Consider the following 13,923-nt stretch of genomic DNA (forward strand, 5'->3'; position numbering starts at 1 on the left):
CTCCATATATGAAACTTAGAGGGACAGCTTAAATTGAATCCTTCTCCTTGTCTCTCCGCCTCTCTCTTTCTCAGTGGGACATTATTGAGAGGTTTTGTCACCAGATTAGTGTTCTTATAGAGCTGGCTAATCCTGTCTGCTCTTCCATGTGGGAGTGGCAGTGGGGTGTCTTTACTGCGCAGTCGGCCATGTCTTAATGTGTGTGAGATGAGGTTTAGACACACACACACACACACAAACACACACTCACAGGGTCTAGATTTGTTTCAGGATTAAAATCCTCACCTCAATGAATGATATAATGCCACAGGCATTCCCACGGTAACCCTGATGGAGTGGCTGTAAGTCTCTGTGTGTGTGTGTGTGTGTGTGTGTGTGTGTGTGTATGTGTGTGTGTGTGCATGCTATGGGCTCAGGATGGAGAGGAGACATAGAATGTCACCCAAAGTAATGTCTCTCTCCACTTTCTCTCTTTCTCGGCAGCTTCCAGAACCCCCCCCCCCCCAACCCACCCTTCTTCTTCCTGACCACCTGCCCAATCTGGCAACCCCATTCTCTCTCATTATCTGAGCCACTCACTCGTGTCCTGAACCCAGTTTGCCTGCTGCTAGCCGACAGGTAACATCTGACAGACATTATCAGGCGATTCATGAGTCTAACAGACATTAAAAGGCGATTAGAGAAAGTTTAAATGAGCAGACATGAACTGAACCTGTAGCATTGAGTGTCCTGCAGTGACTGTTTATCGCTCCTCATTTGTGTTCTGACACATCAAAACGATTTGATCTTTGATAGAGGAGTCACATTAGAATTGCTGTTTGGTACTGTCAAACTACGTTGATTACTGTTTGTTCTCACTGGAAAGGAAAGCTTTTAGGAAAGAAAGGGTCAAATGACATGTAACAAACAACTGGAAATAACTCACAGACTCATCTGGATGAGTGGGAGTGTTTTCAGTTGTAGGACACAATGGAGCTGCACCACAACACAAGCTGACTTTCCCCAAACAGGTTTGTTGGTGGCAGATGATTAGATCTTATTGGTTCACACCAGGGGTCACTCATGGGTCGTTCCTGAGGTCGGGGTTGGAGGGTGTGGTCTGCAGACCTCCCACATCCCTGTCATTGTTTACCCATAATCCCTTGGGGAATAGGATTGTGGATGAACATTAATCCCACACTGCTGTATACACACACTCATAACATACACATCAAATTCACACACACACCCTCTCCATCTGCTTGAGTTCACACACCGAAACTCTGATCTGTAGACAACAGTAGACAATCACGTTTGACACTTTGCAGTCTTTTATCTTGGACACACAAAACATACCGTCTTAAACAAAGATAAGATATACCTTACTCCCAGTATTTCTATGTGTCTCTGGGAAACAGCCCATAATATTAGTTTGAGGGTTGCCGTGGTGCTGCTGCAGGCACTGCCCTGCCTGTCTGGAGACTGGCCTGATAGGGACTAGACTAAGAGAGATTAGATGGAGATAGACTGGGCCAAGAGATAGACAGGATTCAGATGTACTTGGGCGAAAGAGATTAGACAGAGAGAGACTAGACTGTCGGAAAACTGGGAGAAAGTGGTCTCACAGATGAGGTCACACTAACCAGGAAGTGAGAGAGTGAGGTCACAGCAACCTACTCTGGTGTCATGCAGCCACTGTAAAGAACCCACATAATGACCCCCAGGACAACCAAGATGTAGATCCACAGCTTGTGCAATGTTTACATAAGATCAAGTGGATGAAAGCCCAGCTATAGCATTACACTCCAGCAGGGGGAAGCCATTAGCAAAGAATAGCAGGTACTCAAAGACCAGTACATGGCACTCTAAAGCCAAACACAGGCTGGACCATTACTGCTGTTTAGACTGAAACACTAGACCCTCGCTGACAGAGCAAGGGGCTGGCTGTGGGTGGAGTGTTTAGGATAGGATGGATGCGGGGGTGTTGAGAGTTTTGGGGATGGAGGGCGGATATCTTTACTGCCAAGATTTGAAACTGTGAGGAGGAAGATGATCAGTCAGCCTCAGCCTCTCGCTGCACAGGCTTGGCCAAGAACACAGTCCCCAGAACAGAGATCTGGGTAGGTGTGTTCAACCACTCCAATCAAAGTACATCTAATCACTGTTTGTTTGTATAGGCCTTTTACAAGCAATGACCAAGAGGGCTTCCCAGACGCCCACAGATCAGCACCCACCCTCAACCCTAGAGGAAGACAACCGATCCTGGTCCGACTCTGGTGTCCTTATCACCAGGAACACACCATGAACACACAGCACTTCTTGCACCTTGGGGCTCCTTGGTTCCACAGGGATCAAAAGACACCAGGGGAAGGGAGAGCGCTCGTATCGGGGAGGGAGAACAAAGGAGACGAGGAGGGAGAGGGATCCGAGCAGCAGAGGCGAAGGGCGATTTGTCCTTCATCAGTCCTCTATTCCTCATCTCATTAAGGATGGAGTGATGATCAATAGGAGAGGCAGTAGAAAGGGGGATTAGGATTAGAAATCGATGGCTTTGTTTTCTCCCTCCTGGCGAAGGTAGAGAGATACTGCCTGGTAAGAAACATCATGAAAGACTAAAAAGGAAAAAAGATTTTTCCTCAAAATGTTATGCACGTCACCTAAATTGTGTTTCAGACAATAACCTCGCGTTAACAGCAAGAAATATCTATGGCAGGTGAGGAAGATATGATGGTATTGATTCACAAGGCGCTCAACTCACTCCTACAGTGAGTTGGTCTTTTACCACTGTGGGGGCTGTCAGGGAAAGGTAACGTGTGCAGGTGTGCAAGGCTTCACCTCCCACGCAGGGATTCAAAATTCTCCTCACAGCTTTGATCTCTTACACACTCACACACACACACTCACACACACACACAGACTCTAAATCACACGCACACTCTCACTGTCTGTCCCTTCCTGTTTGTTGTTTCTCAGCTGCTTTCTTCTTCCTCTCCTTTGAAAGAACAAAGCTATTTGTTTGGATGTGCTGCAGATGAAAGCTGTTCTGTGTGATGGTTCATTTCACCTCTGGTATACACACAGGTCGTGACTCTCTGACCCCACCCAGAGTTCCTACCCCCAGACACAGGATAGCTGCTCAAAGAGACTGCTTCATGTTGTTTACTACGTTGATAGTAGGTCAATGTAAAATACATATTCTAAACATATATTTAGACAATTGTTGTCTTGTCTTGTTCTCGCTTCCTCCTTTGTTTACCCTTTAAGTTGTGCTCCTCTTCCCCCAGGCTGAGCGTGCGAGAGACAAAGAGTAAGCAAGAAACGGAGATGTTTGCTTTGTATGTGTATGTTTGTGTGTTACCAGAGACTAACAATATCTCTTCATGCTGGTTGAGACTGAGTCATGTCAACCCAGGGCAAAAAGAACAGGATATTCACATCAAACTATGTATGTGTCTGTTTTTAGAGATACCACAACCCCAAGTAATAAGAAAGGGAATGTATAAGCATTGGTCTGACGCACACACACAAACATACACACACACTTGGTAACTCCCAACCATTTTGAAGTGGAATCAATGATTGAGTGGTAGAGTAAGTTATAATGTCGATGTATTTTGGGGTGTTCTGTTGCCATCTAGTGGTTGACTTTGGTAAACACAATGTATGGTGCCAGCTCCAGCACAACACATGGTCAAATAATTGTACTTTCTGCGTTCTTTTGAATATATTCTCCTGTGCAGAAAATGCCCTTGTTCACTTAAAATCTCAAACATTATAGCTGGAAAGATGTTTTAGGTGTTGATAAGCACAAATTGACCACGTGTTCCACAATATTTCCTTTCTTACACAAGATATCCTTTAATCTTTTTACACAGTGATTATCTAACGTCTTTTACAAACACTGTACAAACAGACAGGCATATTGTTTTCAGCAGACACATGTGACCATCACAGTTACATATCACAGTATACTCTTATCAACATATACAGGAAGTCCCAAACACAATCCTCTGGTCCCCACACCAGCTTGGGCTAACCTGCTTCACATGACGTGCAGGTTCATCTCAGCTTGTGTAGCAAGCAGATACCTTCATGCCCAGGCTTTCTTATTAGACTTAGCAATGACTAGTGTTCCAATGTGAGCCTCTGAGGCCCCTGGAGGTGCATATGCTTCAGCCATGGTCATGCTGATAGCTCATAGCTCATAGCTCATGGTTGATAGCTAACAGCTAATGGTTCATGGTTGAAAGCTGACAGCTAATAGCTCATAGCTGATGGGACAGTGTCCTGGGAAGAACTCTGTACCTCTGGTTAATGGTAGGCAGGGTGAGAGCAACAGGTCTTCTTTGATCAGTACATCGTTACATCCATTTGTTTCTCTCTTTTGTTCTGTCATTCTGACACGAGGCATCACTCACTCTCACACACATGCATGCACACACACAAACAAGGATGTAGACTTTCTACAATTCAGCAACAAACAGGATTATGGATTATTTCCTTTCATTTTCTCTTCAAAAATAAATCCTTTGAGGATCCTGAAATGATTAGATCAGACTTCGGATACCTCCCTTAAAGCCAAGGACAAAACCTTAAATGTTTGAAAATTAAATAATATTGTTGATCAATAGTAATACAAAAAACATTAGTGCCATCTCTAAAAGCATTCGATTATGTAGGGAAACTGAAAATAGAAGAAGGTCTTCTCTATAAGGCAGTTATATCATCAATAAACACTGCAGTTGACAGAATGGACATATGGATCACTCTGATAAGCCAACCACCAGATACTACAGATCATTTCAAAAAGTAAGTTCAATAAACAAATACATCAATAAACAAAGTACTATACATCTGTGAAAGCAAAGATAACCAATGATTGAAACCAGAAACAGTTTTCAATACCACTGTTGGATACATGTCTTATAAAGTGCTAAAAATACATTGATTATGAATATTGCAACAAGTGTCCCATTGAGGAGCTGGGATGACCACAGGGACGTGTTGGAGCACAGGAGAGCTCTGGAGGGGTAACGTAAACACACACCTTGGTCTGTTTGCATAGCCAGAGTCTGGACAGACACGGTACAGGACCCCAAATACAGGAAAACAAGACCCGTTGGTACCCGTGTTAGGGAGAGAGTCCACTGCATGTCAGAACACCTGGAGACAGTAACATCGTCCCACATGACAAAACAACAACTGGGAAACCAAAAGGGGTTGTTTCACATAAAAGCCACACCTCCACCATGCAAAGGTAAAAAAAAAAAAAAAAAAAAAACACCAGTCAAATACTTCATTAGAACACATGATAGTCAACCTTGAACTAACATGAACACATCATGACTGAGAGACCAGCACAAGGAACAGAAATATCAAACACTGGAAGAGCATGTTCACCACATAACATTACCAGGTACAGAGCCAGGGTCACTTCTCTGGGTCAGACGCAGAGTTCTCTTCTGGATGGAGTTAAGTTTGTACATGGTGTATTTGAGGTGGTTACAGATATGCTATTCAATACGTTGGTTTACTTCCCAAAAGTACAATAGTGTTGCATACTTTTTTTTTTAGGTCTGTATATATGTGTGTGTGTGTGTGTGTGTGTGATTGTTTATATATTGGTGTGTGTGTGCGTGTGTATATATTAGTGTTTTTTTTTCTTCTATCTCAATCTCAGTCCGTATAACAGGTCTCCATGTGCAGCTTGTGACACCAGAGGTTATGTAGCATCATGGAAGCTTCTGGGAGCATTCGTACAGGCTTCATAAAGCATCAGTGAGTGCGTGGACAGCACTCACTCTCCTCAGCATTGTGCAGCACTCAGCTTACTGGGGGGAGACGGACCAAGAACGGGGTGAATGCGAGAAGGGCATTTAAAGAAACACAGAGGGAGGGACCAAACGGGAATGACCAGCGCACACTTGTCTGAAGGGTGTGAGCGAAGCGTGTACTCACTGTCTCGCTCTCGCCGTCGGAGGCAGGTCTGGACTCTGAGCCGTAGTGCAGAGGAGAGTATACCCAGCTCCTGTCCTCCTGAGTCTGCAGGCACACCAGCCAGCCAGCAGGGGGGGGTAGAGTAGAACAGAGGAGAGGAGAGTATAGCAGAGTGCAGTAGAACAGATTAGAGTAGAGCAAAGTAGAACAGGGTAGAGTAGAGTATAGCAGAGTGAAGTAGAACAGATGAGAGTAGAGCAGAACGGAGTAGAAGCAGAGAAGAAGAGAGCAGAGGGTTTGTCGTTAAAGGTGCAGTACAGTCCTGTTCCAGTGGCAGCATGCTCTACATCACCCATTCACCAGTGACTGAGGCAGAGGGGGGTTTAAGAGAGGGGGGGCAGCTACTGGTGTTCCCTAGGTTTCTACAGAGGCTGGGACTTACGTTGTAGCTCGAGCTAGAGTTTAGCTTACGACGGCCAAGAACGGGAGAGTACACCCAATATCTTCCATCCGCATACTGATCGACGCACACACAAACACACACGCACGCACACATGAGGAGGAAAGAGGGTGTGTGGAGGACAGGAGACAAGAGACAGGTGGGAAATAATACACAGGGGTGGGATGGAGTAGAGGAGAGAAAAAGAAAAAGAGAGTGAAAATGGAGAACATATAGACATGGCTCAAATGGTTGAGGGACAGATTACAGACCACATGAAGCATGATGCTCTGCTTTAGAATGTCACTGGTGATGATGGATGGATGAAAGACGAAGGACACCACATACACACATACACACACACACACACACACACACACACATACATACACATGCAGCATGCAAAGCCCAAGGCAATTACCTCTATATGACTAAATGTCATTAAGTGTTCAGTTGGTGTGTCCATACATTAAGACTCGGGCACATGCATTGGTAGCCATGTGTTCTCGTTCAAAAAAAGCAAATAGCTACAGTGAAATTCAACTCATCCGGCACGTACGCACGCACACACACACACACACACAGGCACACTGGCCCTCACCCTCAAAGCTCAAACACGCTGTCCTGACTGTGCCACTGTCAGAGAAAAGACACAGCATCTGAACTCAACAAGGACCAAGAGTTCCAACACTGTCTGCTTAACGAGCTAACATGTGACCAGGAAGCAAGAGAGGTGGGAGGGACTTACAAAGTAGATGTCAGACACAGGCACCTCCCCCTCAAGCGAGTTGTGGCTGCTGGCCGCCGAGAGATGATTGGATGACGGGGGCCCCGCCCTCACCTGGGGGCTTGGTGGAAGCGAGGAGGGAGGAGTCGAGGGAAGGGTGGAGGAAGTGACGGTGGAGGAGGGATAAGGAACTGAGGGAGGGATAGAGGAAGGAGGGAGGGTGGAGGAGTGGGGGGCAGTCGAGGCAGAGGAGCATGGAACGGTGGATGAAGGCAGGGTGGAGGAGGAGGAGGGATGAGGAGCTGAGGAAGGAGGAAAGGAGGAAGGTGCAGTAGAAGATGGAGGGGTGGATGGAGGGGTTGAGGAAGGCAGGCTGGGGGGATGGGAGGAGGGGGGAGAGCAGAGGGAGGAGTGGAAGGAGGGACATCAGAGGGTTGGTTGGTTGAAGTAGGAGGGAAGGAGGATGGGGGGAGGGTGGAGCATAGGGGAGCAGAGGAGGAAGGGATGGAGCGAGGTGAGGATGAAGGGGGGAGGGTGGAGCATAGGGGAGCAGAGGAGGAAGGGATGGAGGGAGGTGAGGATGAAGGGGGGAGGGTGGAGCATAGGGGAGCAGAGGAGGAAGGGATGGAGGGAGGTGAGGATGAAGGGGGGAGGGTGGAGGAGGGTTGGCTGGCAGAGGGCGGGGCAGGGGAGACCACTTCAGACCCCTGTGTCATTTCAGGGGTCCTAGGAGCCTGACTGTGAGAAACATACACTGTTTATTACACAGGGAACAGCCTGCACCTCAAAAACACAGCAGAGAAACTTGGTATGTTTGTGTGTGTCTGTTTTTGTGTGTATGTGTGTGTGTGTATATGTGTGTGTGTGTGTGTGCTTTAGGCTTACGTCAACTCCACCTCGACTGTGATGTTCTGCTGCTTCTCCTCATGAACCTCCACCACTTCCTGCTGAGACCTGGAAAGACATGGGCCAGCACAGGAAGTGAAATTAGAAGCCAGAAGAGAAACTTCAGACACAACCATTTCTCTACATTACGATTCAAAGCTTAGTTCCAGATTATGTTTGTGTTGGTCTTACCTGACCACACCGGGTGAATGGGTTTGTCGCCTGCAGGGGAGAAAACAAGGGTGAGAATATACATGTCTCTCTATCCATTTTGAGGGTATGTATGTTTGTGTGTGTGTGTACCTGTAGCGGGGATGCTCTGGTGTATCAAAGGGAGTGGTGGGGAGAGAGTTGTTAGAAGACAGGGTGGTAGCAATAGACACAGTGGTGGCATCCTCAAAGGAGGGAGGAGTGCATGGATGACCTGAGAGAGAGAGAGAGAGAGAGAGAGAGAGAGAGAGAGAGAGAGAGAGAGAGAGAGAGAGAGAGAGAGAGTGAGTGAGAGAGAGAGAGAGAGAGAGAGAGAGAGAGAGAGAGAGAGAGAGAGAGAGAGAGAAAGATGTAACTACATTGATGTTATGCATACCTTCACAGTGTGAGTCTGTTTGGACCAGTCCTGTCTTACCCTCCTCCTCCAGTTGGGGAAAGCAGCGAGCTCCCCTTAGGTTCTCTAGATTCTCCTGGTTTTCCTCACTCTCTGAGGGCTGCTGGCCGGCCGACCAGCCTGCCCCAGGAGCACTGTGTCTGGGCACCGGGAGAGCCCCTCGCCCTCTCTTAGATGGGGAGGACCGTAGAGCTGGGGGTGAACAGAGGAGAGGTTGTGTTTTTTTCTAGGTTTCCCACAACTGATGAAAAATGTAGGTTTCCCACCACTGGTGAACATTTTTTGTCTGTGCTTGTAATTATGTGTGAGTTTCTGTGGGTGTGCGTACTCACAACAGCTCTTCCTGAAAACGGTGGTGCTCATAAACTTGTAGAATCTCTCAGCATAGAAACTGGGCCTGACGACTGACACGGTTTCCTGAGGGAGATAATGAAAGGGTGTGTTGGGAAGTGTGAGTGTGTGCGTGTCTGTGTACATGTGTGTGTGAGTACATGGGACGAGTGTGTACTCATGAATGTGTACTAGGAAAAAGAGGCCTCACCCCATCATGGATAAGGGACTTCCAGGAGTGCTCCAGTTTCTTGATAAGCCTTGAAGACAAGAGAAAGAGCAGAGATCAAAAGGAGAAGGACAGAGCGGTAACAGATCCATTACTGAAATGAAAGGGCAGGATCTATGAATCGGTCAGGAACATACTGTAGGTTACGATGCAACTCAGTGACTCAGTGGACCATAAGTCGTCCCTTATGACTCATGTTAGAAGCTCTGGTGGGTCAGAGTGGTCTACCTGTAGGACTGGAGGATGTCGATGATCCCTATAAAGAGCAGAACTCGTTCTCCTTTGCCAATCACAGCTGGAATACCCCCCATCCTGGAGACAGACGGGAAAGCCCAGTTCATGTGTGTGTTTCTGTGTGTTAGTGTGCATTTGTGTATGTCTGTGTGTGTGTGTGACTCACGTGTCATCGTGGTCCAGTGTGTCCCTGCATGCTTTCCCTCCCTGAATAGACTCCATGGCAGTAGAGTAGAGGGCTCTCTGTGGGGCTGGCTTCTTGTCATCGCCCCCTGTGGGAGAGCCCTGGGACTGCTGCTCCCGCTCAGCCTGGTTCTTATTATGGACGCCCAGCAACAAGCTGTAGTCCATGATCTTAAAACTCTCCAGCACCTGCACACACAACAGACACACACACACTTTGGTTTCTTGAAGAGTGGTTTTCTATCCCCCTGTATGTTCCCCTTTCTCATCTCCCCCTCCCTCCCCTCCATCACTCTATCCTTCCTCACCAGACAGTCTCTCTGTAGGGTCTTGACCAGGGCGCTGTAGGTGTCCTGGTCGAGGGACAGTCCGTCAGGGACATCCTGCAGGAAGTCCAGATCTTTGTACGTGGGGCAGGATTTCTCCCGCTCCTTCTTCGATGCGCGGCGTTTGCAGGTGGAGCCCTTCAGGTCGAACTTAAGGTGCATGCGCACGGAGCGGGGCAGGACGTTGTTCATGACCACGATGCGGATGTTCTTGCCTCCTGATTGGACACAGTAGAGGCCGAAGAACTTGGGCAGCAGGGTCCGTGGGTTTTGGTTTAAGTTCTGGAGGAGGAAGGAGAGGAGAAGGAAGGAGAGGAGGGAAATGTGGGAGAAAGAATGGAGTTCCGATCTGTTCATTATATTACATACACATGTTACACAACAGTTACCAGTATACGGTATGTATGGAACATAACTATATCTACAGCTGTTGGTATGGCTGTAATTAGGTAAACCTTTCTAGAATGGGGAGAAACAGACCTCGTCCACATTACAAAGCTTCTCCTTAGAGAGAGAGAGAGAGAGAGAGAGAGAGAGAGAGAGAGAGAGAGAGAGAGAGAGAGAGGGCAGAGAGAGTAAGACAGAGAGTGAGGGTGAGAGAGAGAAAGAGAGTGAAGGTGAGAGAGAGAAAGAAACAGAGAGAGAAAAAGAGAGTGAGGGTGGGTGAGAGAGAAAGAAAGAGAGAGAGAGGGTGAGAGACAGAGAGATCCCTGTGGATCCCTCCCCTGGCCTAGCCACCTGGCAGACAGTGTGAGTTTTCAGAGGCTAAGCCTGGCCATGCATGTGCTTAGTGTGTGTGGCCTTAAACTTCTTGGCCTGGGTCAGCCCAGGTGCTCCATGTCTACTTGATAGCACACACACACACACACACGCACACACACACACACACACACATACACACACACACAAAGCTCCAAACACGTCACAGCTGAGCCGGGTCAACTGTAGGATGTAAGGCTGAAGGTAAAGACAGAAACATGTATCAAAACTTGCCAAGTCTCTACACTCACCATGTAGTATCCAGGAAGTAATTTCTGCAAAAATTCCGCCTCCTTGTGATCCACAGTTTTGATGATAAACTCATCATCACGGGTCACATAGAAAATGGAACCACTGGCGCCCGGATTGGAGAGCTCGATCAGAGGCTCGTTACACAAAGAGTACTGGAGACACACACATACAGATTACATTAGATTACAAGGTCAATAGCTAGTTATGCTAAAATGGTTAAAGTGGCAAAGGATAGGAGCTTGCAGTCTTTGTTAGCTTGGACAGGACATTTGGCCCTGCACCTGAGACTGGATCAGCCACTTTAACAAGCTTACAGAGATACTCTGCTGTGGTTCTGCTGGTACACACCTCGCTACTCTGTAGTCTAGGTCAACATAGAGCCTGTGGGCTGGATTTATCAGAGAAACTGAAAAACTGGATAACCGTAATTTTAGAACTATAAGCCACGCCTTTTTTTCAAATTTTTCGACCCTGCAGTTTATATAACGGTGCGGATAATCTATGGATTTTTACAGCTAACGGCTAACGGTTTCTAAATGGGAGCTTCCTCAAGCAGCCATCTCTTTCCCGACAATCCCCTCTGTGCATGAACCCTTACATAATAATTATGATAATTAAACATTAAAACACCTGCGGCTTATAGTGTATATATGTACACTTTTTTCAATTTAGCTGCTGCAGCTTATATAACGGTGCGCCTTATAGTCCGAAAATTACAGTATTTGTGTTGAATATGAACAATGATTATTAATCTAGCGCCATTTTCATACAATACATACTTGCAAACACACATTCATTTGTGCACAGGCCAACCCAAACGTGCACAAAATACACAACTACATACAAACGCACACATATTCTCTCACTCACAATTTTTTAAATAAAATTGGGTGTCTTCCATCATGCTTTAAAAAGAAGGTATTATCTGCTAATCTCCATCTGGCGCAGGTCAAATGTGAGATTCTACGTGTAGCTGGGAGTGTCTGAGACTGTTAGGTTCTGTTAGCACGGGTAGGTTCCCAGGTATATGTGCCTGTGTATGTGTATATGTGTGTGTGTGTTTGAATACACAGGACACACCTTTACAGCTTTATTTATCTCGCATAAAGACAAATCTCCAGATGTAAAATCCCTTTTCATAAAACATCTCTATGTCAAGTAAGCTATATGTAAACAATGTGGGATGCTCCTAGTAAGGTTGTTGGGTCTTATGAGCAGCGATAGCTGGGTTACAGGAACTGACTCACCAGATAGTCATCCGGTCGGATCCCAAACAGCTCTCTGAAGTAGCGGAACGCCACAGGGGCGTAGGTTTTAAACCTGAAGTCTGGGTAGTGGTGGGCAGGGGTCAGGTTACTGCCCTCACTGGGGAGTAGGGGAAGGAGGGGAGAGATCACAACTCTTTGTGTTACATCCATTTTGGGAAGAGAGAGAAACTGGCCATGTGATACTCTTCAAACAAAAAGGACAGACACACACACCTGGGGAAGAAGATGCTCTCCACCACATAGAAGTCCTGCATCAGTACATCTCTCTCAGGCTTGGAGCTCAGGTTGCCCACGGTGTAGCCGATGCCCAGCTGGATGGCACCTTTCAGGGCAGACGAGGTGGTCTGGAGGAGGGGCACACACAGAAGGCCTCAGTAACCAAGGAGACAAAGCTTGGACATCACATTTCCAGAGTGTTCATACTGTAGATGGCCAAATACTAGAAGCTTTACGTAAAGGACGATTTACAGGTGAGTCTGGAGGAGCTCTATTTATGGTGTATCTTCTATTCTCAGGAGGATAAATTATAGTTAGAAGAGGAAGATGAGGGTTAAGGGGTGAGAGAGAGGGAGAGGAGAGAGAGGGGGGTGAGAGAGAGGGGGGAGAGAGGAGGGGGAGAGAGGGGAAGAGGAGAGAGAAGAGGGGGAGAGGACCTTCTTGTAGGTGGTTTCTCCAGAGGCGTCTACTCTCCGGTGGCCTATCTTCTTCTCCTGGCCTGGCCCCAGCTGGATTGTAGGAGACGGCATCTGAACACAGGCATGATGGAGAAACATCCGAATGACCAATAATGGGAGGTACTTGTGGAACATCATGTATGTGAATGTGTTTGTGTGTGTGAGAGAGAGAGTCAGAGAGAGAGTCAGAGAGAGAGAGAGAGAGAGAGACAGAGAGAGAGAGAGAGAGAGAGAGAGAGAGAGAGACAGAGAGAGAGAGAGAAAGCGAGAGAGAGAAAGCGAGAGAGGGAAAGCGAGAGAGAGAAAGCGAGAGAGAGAAAGCGAGAGAGAGAGAGAGAGAGAGCGAGAGAGAGAGCGAGAGAGAGAGAGAGAGAGAGAGAGAGAGAGAGAGAGAGAGAGAGAGAGAGAGAGAGAGAGAGAGAGAGAGAGATGGACAAGTAACTTACCTCTGTTATCTGAGCTTTCTTGGCCTCTGTTAACGGAAACAGAAAAAAAGAGCAGAGAAAGAGAAGAGAGTAGAGGAGATCATCAATACTTCATTTAGCGGTGGCTGAAAGTCCTGCTTAGTTTCTCTCTCTGCTGTATGATTGTGTTGAGAGATGCCCTGCTAGGATCTCCTAGGGACGTTCATGTATTTTGGGGGTTCCTTCATCCTATGTACATGTTTTCTAATGGTCTCTAAAAAGGAATGAATGGTCCATCTCATAGTGATCACCCTGCCTCTTATAATACTGGGGAAAAAAAAACAATGTAACAAGTCGCATAGGTTGAACTCCCTACGGAGGACGCCCACATTACATTGGAATTCCAGTTCTATTTATTAGGATTCTTAAATATTTTAAATGGAAAGTCACTTAATTGTAATGCAGCAGACATCAACTATGAAATAAGGCAGGCTTCAATATTAAGAGCAATCTAGAAGGCGGATTAACTCCTTGAGAATATAAATGAGAACCTTACAAGAGCACACAGTTTTTTAAACTGCAAACATCTCTCACCTGCAAGATTTCTAACTTCACTCCAGTTGTAGGATATTTCAACAAAATAAAAATGACTAAATCCAGCCCTCCAGTCACTGTGCAGGCTAGGCCTGAGGT

The 13,923-nt window shown here is 46.7% G+C and overlaps 1 protein-coding gene across 1 annotated transcript; it reads right to left on the reverse strand.

Moving 5' to 3' along the window:
* Positions 1–1,060: 1,060 nt before the first annotated feature.
* Positions 1,061–13,290, reverse strand: LOC146271692 (phosphatidylinositol 4-phosphate 5-kinase type-1 gamma-like). The gene is made up of 19 exons (XM_084707605.1): positions 13,273–13,290; positions 12,806–12,898; positions 12,366–12,496; positions 12,132–12,249; positions 10,884–11,036; positions 9,856–10,155; positions 9,531–9,736; positions 9,359–9,442; positions 9,113–9,161; positions 8,904–8,988; positions 8,593–8,763; positions 8,271–8,391; positions 8,160–8,189; positions 7,968–8,036; positions 7,522–7,820; positions 7,104–7,312; positions 6,359–6,433; positions 5,938–6,021; positions 1,061–1,141 (listed from the first exon to the last, which is right to left on the reverse strand). Exons 2-19 carry the CDS (start codon positions 12,896–12,898, stop codon positions 1,061–1,063), a joined length of 2,358 nt encoding a protein of 785 aa, XP_084563731.1. The 5' UTR covers positions 13,273–13,290.
* Between the last annotated feature and the right edge of the window lie 633 nt (positions 13,291–13,923).

Source organism: Hypomesus nipponensis, chromosome 10 (genome assembly GCF_054491055.1).
Source record: "Hypomesus nipponensis isolate SF chromosome 10, ASM5449105v1, whole genome shotgun sequence".
NCBI classification, from domain to species: Eukaryota; Metazoa; Chordata; class Actinopteri; order Osmeriformes; family Osmeridae; genus Hypomesus; species Hypomesus nipponensis.